The following is an 8,659-nucleotide window of genomic DNA, read 5'->3' on the forward strand; positions in this document are numbered from 1 at the left end:
TGTGTGTGTGAATGAATGAGTGGACGCAGTGTTGCCAGATTTCCCTAAAAAATACAATAATTAAATCAACAAAAATAAATTGCTAAACTAAATCTCTCGAGCGCACATGAGATAAGGAAAGCAAAGCAGAAACACGGAAATAACATGTATATAGAGTACTGATTGAACAGCAGAGGGGGATTTGACAAGAGCTACATTGTGTTATGTTGCTCATACACTAGTACTCCAAAAAATACGCGACTGTATTATGGAAATAAGCTTAAAAACCGCGTGTTGTGGAAAATACATTAAAAACCACGACTGTTCATATTTTGCGACCACCACAGTCGCTTGTATTAAAGAGGATATGGCAACACGATAAGGACGAGAGAGGGTGTGGCTTAATAAACACGTCATGACAACACGAATTGAAAATATGGCGCTACTACGCTATACTACGTTTTTTCGCACTAGACAAATTCAACATTAACTATGCTGCATTAACATTTACCAACATGACATTTAAAACTGTAAGCCTCGATCCATGAAAGAGAATGTTACGATGTCGATTCGCGCCTCCTCCATCGTGACTCATTTACGAAGTCAGCTGACCAAATCCTTAGGAACGGACTCTTTTTCTACAGTGATGGAAGAGCCCTGAACTTCACACCAGACTCATTCTCCCTTCAGTCTGGAAGCCAGCGCTGGAGAGGACAATATGCTGAGGTTGCTAAAAGGAAATACGTATTTTTAGCCGACTGAGGGTTGACTGTATCGCATTGATCATGCCGGACTTCTCAGGAGAGTCTTTACCCGCGTTCAGGCGCTTGAGTTACTCAGTGGGGCATTTTCTCAACGACCTGTGCGCCTCTATGTGGTTCACATACCTGCTGGTGTTCTATCACTCAGTGCTGGGCTTTGAGAACACATATGCTGGTTTGTTACTGCTAGTGGGACAGATAGCGGATGGAGTGTGTACACCACTCATCGGCTATGAGTCTGATAAGACACCCGGCTGTGGATCATATGGGAAGAGAAAAACATGGCATTTAGTCGGTGAGTGACGAGGAACTTAAAGGGACAGTTCAGCCAAAAATGAGTCTGTCCTCACCATTGTTGTTATAGACCTTTATGACTTTCAAAAAAAGACCTCAGGAATGAATTCACTTTAATTTTCATAGTATGTCTTTAGTAAATTATGACACAATTTGTTTTGGGGTAAATTGTCTGTTTAAGGTTTATCATTTGCATATTTATGTAGGATATTTTTCTAATTTACTCTTTTTACTTTATTTAGGAACTATTAGCGTCCTCTTGTCGTTCCCCTTTATATTTAACCAGTGCCTGGGCTGTGATGTGGACACTCCACAGTGGGTCAGTCTCACCTACTTCACCCCCTTCATCGTCATCTTCCAGTTTGGATGGGCGGCCACCCAGATTTCCCATCTCTCCCTCATTCCCGAGCTGGTGACTTGCGAACATGAAAAGGTGGAGCTCACTGCGTACAGGTAAACTCGTGCACATCTGCGCATGTAATGATCAACTATTCTCGTGATGTTGTTTGGAGGACTTTGTCTGTAGTGACCGGGATGATGTCTTAGCTTTTTATTGTATTTTTCGTTTGAATCCGTTAGGTATGCCTTTACTGTGATAGCCAACATCACAGTGTATGGAGTGGCCTGGCTGATGTTTCATTTTCAGACTCAGGAAGGAGAGGATCCTGCCATTATGGAAAACCTTGGCCTGGTTGACATCCCTGTTTTCAGAGTGAGTTTAAGGCATAATGCTGAACGATTTCCTTGGTCATTTCATCCTGTTTTAAAAACAGTTCAATTTAAAGATGATCCCATGATTTAAAAAATGTTGTGACTGTGTATGCTAGTGTACTCTTTTAACTGGCTGCACACTAGACGATTTTCAAATCTGAGTCGATTTTAAAACCATGGGAGACCACAGGCAAGAAGACCAGACCACGAGACCACACACTTGATTATAGTAGGAACGATTTCACAGTGACACTTGATCTCACAGAGACTTGAGAGGAAAAACAAATAGAGGACAAGTAATGTTGTCAGCTGGCTCTCCTGGGGCGCGTTCTGTTTCACAGTGAAAAATGAAGTATAAAAAAAGAATATGGGTGATGTTCTCTGCTTTCATAGCATGTTTGTTGCTTGCCAAGTTTCAGCTATAGGAGGCAGCATGCAACATCTGGTAGATGATGCTTTCTCACTCTCATTGGCTGTTGCAGGGATCACGTCAGAGGCAGTCTGATCAAGAGTCATAAATATCAAACATGTTTGAGTTCGGCGACGCTCGGTCTCGATCGGGAGCAAATAAATAATCATAATGACACCACACAAAATCATTTACGACAAGACGCAAATCAAGCCACACCCCCCGATCGTTCTGGGATGCAAATCAGTGTTAAAATCGTCTAGCGTGCGACCAGCCTAAATTATATTTAATCAAATAAATATATTTACAACTATACTCTGTTACAAACACTGCCATGCAAAGTTTTTTTTTTTTAAGAAAAATTAAAAGAAACAAAACGGATCAAAAGAGACAGTAAAGACATATTATGTTGCAAAAAATATCAAAATACTTTTTTTTTTTCTATTCATCAGAGAATTCTGGAAGAAATGTCACAGTTTCAAAAATATTATAATATAAAAATAATGTTAGGCACTAAATCAGCATATTAGAATGTCTTTTCATTCTTTGCTTCTGTTGATGTTAACCTAACATGTTACATAATGTAGGCCTGGTCAAACAGCTCTTAAACAAGTTTTATGCAGTGATATCAAAGACTATAGAATACCCAAGACGTGTCACTCATACCGTTTTTGAATGGGGAACAATGCAATGCTCAGTATGGCCGCTCTATCGAAGGAAGCCCCGCAAGTCAGCGTTCTGGAGATGCACGCTTAGGACTGTGCTTGTGCATTGGCTGGTCTAGCCTGAAAAATATTCCTTTTTTAATGCTATTGGTGCTTAAGCAACAACGTTATGAGACCGTTGTTGTCAGATTTCATTGGTGATTTCAAATAGGAAATTTAATCATAAAGTTGGTGAACATATTTGGACAATTTGATGTTTCCCCATTCAAAGACATAGGAGCTGCACTTGCATGCCAGAAAGCATTTCAGAGATGACATGACTTATTAAATTGATTTTGTTAATATCTGTTCACACTCAGGGTCTAAGTCTTACAGTAGTGGGCATTGGAGCTCTGTTCTCGCTGCTATTTCACCTGGGCACACAGGAGAAGGGGGCACGTCCCGGTCAGGAGGAGGAGGGGTCTAGTCCTGGGGAGCGCCAGCCTCTTCTTAACAACACCACTGTCGCTCCTCCCACAAATCTACTGCAGTGGAAGCACTGGCTGCGACAGCCATCATTCTACCAGGTTAGCAGGACCCCTGTTACTCTTCAGTGGCGTGTAATGCAATTCTCAGCACTCTTCTTTTGTGATTAATCTGAATAGTGGCTTGAAACACAATGTTATCACTCAATCACAGTGGTGTGAAAACATTCAGGACTGTATTTAGCAACTGTCCATTATAACTGACAACCTCTCTAATCCCTGCTCTGTTATTCAGGTGGCTTTGCTTTATATGTCCACCAGACTGATAGTGAACCTGTCGCAAACATACATATCCATGTATCTGACCTACACACTAATGCTGCCAAAGGTAAAACAACGATAGTATACTACACTTAGTTTGCACCCAGTTCATCAACAAAAGCATTGAAGAAAAAGTCACTGATTTCTGTTTGATCCTCTTTTTTGCAGAAGTACATAGCCATCATTCCCCTGGTCATGTTCCTAAGTGGCTTTGCTTCCTCATTTATCATGAAGCCTCTAAGCAAGCTAATAGGCAAATGTGTGAGTATGAGTTTGCATGCGTGTCTTTTGATTGAAATAGAAGTTAAAATACCTCTTCCCATTGTTGGAAGTGATTAACAATCCAGAGATACAGTCAGTTTTGCTGCGTCATATACGTGTGATCAAATTTATGAGTTGAGCAGACACGAACACCACTGTAAAGCTGCAATTACAAGTGGGGGAATGTGTGATTTTTCTTTGAGCCCAAGCTTGAGTTGGAGGTGTCAATTATAGATTTTAAAAACACCCATGAAGTGCATCCTCGTTGCATTAGTGCAGCCAATTTATGTTAAATCATGTTGCAATGCTTCCCTTCTACTCTTAATCAACTGATCTTGTAACTGCCAAATAAGATTTGCAGGTTTTTCAAGAACCCGGATTCTTCCTCAAAATAAGTAAAAAAGCTGGGGGTCAATTAAAATAAGAAATATCTCGTATAGTTGTTTTAGCTTATTTAAAGCTTGTTTTAAATCATTGTAAGCCCTCTGAAGGCCAGCTGGTGGGTCCCTTGGTCACCATTAAATTTTTAAAAGGACAAAGATAAAACAGTTCACTAGATATTTCATGTACAGTATTGGAAGCTAATACAATATGATAGAAGGATTTTGTTTACATTAAAGTTTCATTGTCCCTTATCGATAGATTACCTATTTTTTGGGACTCTTGTTGATTATGGCGTTCTCCTTTTGGGTGCTGCTGGATGCACACATGGGAGAAAAGGTGTACGGCACAGCTGTATTGCTGGGGGTGGGCTCTGCTACCATCCTGGTGATGTCGCTTGCCATGACGGCTGAGCTCATAGGAGACCAAACAGTAAGTGCTGATTTCAGTCTGTGTTGGGGAACTGAAAATGAGAAGGAACCACTTCAAGCTAATGTTTTATTTAGCTTATTCAGCACTAACGGCTTCAACACTAACGCATGATCGAGCCAGTAAAATTTGCAAACGTCAGCAGCAGTGAAAAAGGCATATGCTTCAGAGTGACTCAAAAGTGTAAAAATGGTCGCAGAGAACTAAAAATATGCTTTTAAAGAAGTGTTCAAATTTCTAATAAGACTTTTCTTGTCCTCCTGACAGCAAAGTGGGGCTTTTGTTTATGGAGCTATGAGCTTCACAGACAAGGTGGCTAATGGGCTAGGAGTTATGATTATTCAGACGCTACACCCCTGCCGGTGAGTGTGCACATGCTTGCATGGATGCATACTAGAATTTGAAGTGAGAGACTGTTTAAATGGTTTCATTTTATGTTAAATATGAATGAAATGATTTCTAATATTTATATTTACATGTGATTTCTCTCTTATAGGACAATGGTATGCTGTCCAGGCTGCGTGTGGTATTATCACTATATCATGGTCATCGTCACTGGTGGAGTGGCCGTTTTAGCAGCTCTGAGCCTCTGCACAATCCTTATCTGGCCTATAAAGATTGTCCACTGTAAGAACCTAAACAATTCCTGTCTTTCTCACGTTTAAACATGTACTTCCTCTTTGACTTTTTTTTTTAATAGTGTTACTCGATAACCGCTTCACCTCATGGCTGACGTGATGTTTTGTATTACAGTATCTAAGCAGGATCATATGAATGGTTCAATAAACAGCAAAGACTTAAAGGGTGAGGGCCACACGTCAGCATCTGAAATTACAATCAGAAATCTGAACGGAATGATTTTCGCCACATAAAAACAATCGGAAGCATCAATCTTCCACCTTTAATTTAAAGGGGCCAAATCACAAGGCAATTGAAATGATTGAAAATGTTTTGAGATGATGGATTGTAAGAAAAATCAGTGTGAATTCATATAACCCGGATCTATTCTAAATACTCTGATGCAGTTATTCTAAGCACATCTGTTAAAAACCCCAGAAGAACTAATGATACAATGTTGCGAAAGTTTGCCAAACCTTGTGCTACTGAAGGTGAAGAATGTGGAAAATGGTCTTGATAAACTAAATTATGTCCTCTTTAAAAGTATTAATAAAAAACAAAACAAAAAAAACAAATCAGATAATAAAAGGTTGTTTCCTTAGGTTTAAACTAAATATTTAAACTACCTTTTTAAAAGTTTAGGGTCAGTCATATTTATTGTTTAATATTACAGTTTAAAAATGACTCTTTTTGATCTTAATATGTTAAAATGTAATTTATTCCTGTGATCAAAGCTATATTTTCGACACGTATTACTTCAGTCTTCAGTGTCACGAGATCTTTCAGAAATCAGTCTAATGCGCTGATTTGCTGCTCAAGAAATGCTTCTTATTATTATCAACCGCGCTGTAAACAGTTGTACTACTTAGTATTTTTGTGGAAACGGTGGTACATTTATCTTTATATTTTTAATATTCATTGATGAATAGAAAGCTCAAAACAACTTTTGTAACAATATAAATATATTTACTATCAATTTAATGTGCCCTTGATGAATAAGAGTATCAGTTTCTTTGAAAAAAAATGTTTTGTACTGACCCCAAACATTTGACTGACACATGAATTTGTACATGCAGTATCTAATGTCTGTAATGTTTTTCAGATCTGCCTGAGGTGCCTGGCCTTATGGGGAGTGATGGAGAGGACTTGGAGAGCTCTGAGCAGCCGTCAGTCAACTGAACACGCAACAGATTCATCAGTTGAGATGCAGAGAGCTTTTAGTTGACACTTACATCACAGTGGTAAAGGTTAGAATTCAAATCAGATTAACACAGGCCAAGTTTTGCTACAGGGCGGCCACATCTCGACACACAAGATCATTTCACTGAGACCCAAAGATGTGGTGAATCTTTAGACCTGATTAGTTGAACACTATCGTGTGTTCAATTGTGGCTTCTCATTTCATAGTTCTCACATAACCCACCATAGACAGACACTTTTTCTTTAATGAAGGGATTATTTTTCTTACGCACATTTGTTTTGTTTATAATTTACAGTTTTGTTTTTATATATGATTATAAATTTAGTTACGTTTTTTTTTTAAAATCCAATCCATAAAAATAAGGGAATTTATTTAAATTCTTTGCAAAACTATTGACGTTATCATGAAGTTAACGCAAGATGCACGTTATGATGGATGCAGGATTTCAGATTATACTGATGTTTCATAAGGGAATTCATGAAAAGGGAAGAATCGCTATTTTAAATCAGGTGACATGAAGCCATGTTTTGGCATTTCGAGGCATGTTTTCAGCTCTGAGATACGTGGCTTATCACCAGAGAGTCAATAATGAGCATTTTTCCACATATCCACTAGCATTTTGTTATCTTTCAAAAGAAATGTATATGCATAAATATGTTTTCATATGTGAGACGTTTGTGTCTGACATGTTTTCTGTTCATATAATTTACTGAACAGAATAAATGTTCTTTATGAACAGACGTTTCTGTATCTAGAGGTGATGCAATGTAACCTGTCTTTGTAACTAGTTACTGTTTAGCAGGAATGCAGTGTCATTGTGAGTAGTTTCAACATCTGGTCAGCTGATCCTGCGTGATGCTCAAGACTTTTAACACTTCAAATAAACCATAAAGGCTGACTCTCTAATGTAACTGGATTGGATCAAATAGTCAACTGTAGTGGAATCAGTCAACAAAATCATTGTTTGTAAAAGATGATTGCATTTTTATTTGTAATTTATTTTTGAGATCTTGTTCAAAACTAATTTTAAATAAAAGAGTTTAAAAAAAAAATGCTTTTATTTAGCAGGGAATCATTCAATTGCACAGCTTTTTTCAACATTGATAATAATAATTAATTTTAAAAAATTATAATAAATCTTGTTTCTCCACGAAACCAGCATATTAGAAAGATTCTGTGCCACTGAAGACTAGAGTAATTCATGCTGAAAATACAGCTTTGCCAGCTCAAGAATAAATTACATTTTAAAACCTATTCTAATCATTTTGAAACTGTAATATTATTGCACAATGATACAGTTTTTGCTGCATTCTGATCAAATACATGCAGCCTTGGTGAGGAGTGTGACATCTTGGATGTCCCTTATGTGTAGCTTTTGTCCACAAGGTGGCAAAAGAGTCCGAGAGGTGGATACAGTCTCATGTTTAAAATGTTAACTAATGCCTGTTGTGTGCTGGCTGTGTGACTGCATTCATTTCCTGATGCTCCAAACAATTACACACATTATAAAAGAGACTCATTCATTTGTTTTAATACTGTTCAGACATTATTGTAATAATAGTAATCAAAGTTTGCTTAATATGAGTGTTGCAAGAGTATACAAGAGTAATAGTACTTCAATACATTAATGCATAATTTCTCTTTATAAAACAGTAAAAAAGTAGTAAAAAAATAATAATAATAATAAAAAATAAAAGCAGCATGAGATTTCTGGTTATTTATCCAAAACTGGAGTTTATTCGTTTGTTAATGTGTAAATAATTTTTAGTTGCACCTGATCTATTCATCTCCGTTCATGTACAACACTGCTCAAAATTGACCACCGGAAAATCCCACCAAATATTTATTAATAACATCTTTGTTTTGAAGGGAAGAAAACAATCAAAACCATGCCTTCAGCTGTATTCTATTAAGGGGCAATTATCACTAATTGGAACAGCGTTTATAGAAACCACTGTGAATTATCCATTATGTTATTGTGTAACAATAGATTGTTAAAGAGACCCTGTACGGCACAGCACACTTTGCTTCTCTTTGAGCTTTAAACAATAACAGTGCTGTGTAGAAGTTACTTGTCAGTACGGATGTAGCCTATTTTCCGCCTTTTCAGGTTTTTTTATTAGTACTTTCGGAGAGAAACCTTCAGCATGTTTGGACCGATCTCT

The 8,659-nt window shown here is 37.6% G+C and overlaps 1 protein-coding gene across 2 annotated transcripts; it reads left to right on the top strand.

Moving 5' to 3' along the window:
- Positions 1–396: 396 nt before the first annotated feature.
- LOC132155048 (major facilitator superfamily domain-containing protein 12-like) lies at positions 397–7,435 on the top strand. Of its 2 annotated transcripts, XM_059563820.1 has the most exons (11): positions 397–1,035; positions 1,277–1,487; positions 1,614–1,746; positions 3,179–3,385; positions 3,579–3,671; positions 3,773–3,865; positions 4,508–4,678; positions 4,943–5,037; positions 5,172–5,302; positions 5,429–5,479; positions 6,396–7,435. In XM_059563820.1, the coding sequence occupies exons 1-11, from the start codon at positions 765–767 to the stop codon at positions 6,470–6,472; spliced, it is 1,533 nt and encodes a 510-aa protein (XP_059419803.1). In that variant the 5' UTR covers positions 397–764; the 3' UTR covers positions 6,473–7,435. The 2 variants fall into 2 exon arrangements, with proteins under 2 accessions (XP_059419803.1, XP_059419804.1); XM_059563821.1 differs by lacking the exon at positions 5,429–5,479 and having other exon boundaries at positions 398–1,035.
- Positions 7,436–8,659: the final 1,224 nt, after the last annotated feature.

The sequence above is a fragment of the Carassius carassius genome, chromosome 12, assembly GCF_963082965.1.
Source record: "Carassius carassius chromosome 12, fCarCar2.1, whole genome shotgun sequence".
Classification (NCBI taxonomy): Eukaryota; Metazoa; Chordata; class Actinopteri; order Cypriniformes; family Cyprinidae; genus Carassius; species Carassius carassius.

Bases quoted from the DNA above. Each gene is read 5' to 3' on its own strand.
- LOC132155048 (XM_059563820.1), top strand. From the start codon at position 765: ATGCCGGACTTCTCAGGAGAGTCTTTACCCGCGTTCAGGCGCTTGAGT. The intron at 1,747-3,178 runs GTGAGTTTAAGG...GTTCACACTCAG, and splicing joins TTGACATCCCTGTTTTCAGA to GGTCTAAGTCTTACAGTAGT. The intron at 5,303-5,428 runs GTAAGAACCTAA...TTTGTATTACAG, and splicing joins GCCTATAAAGATTGTCCACT to TATCTAAGCAGGATCATATG.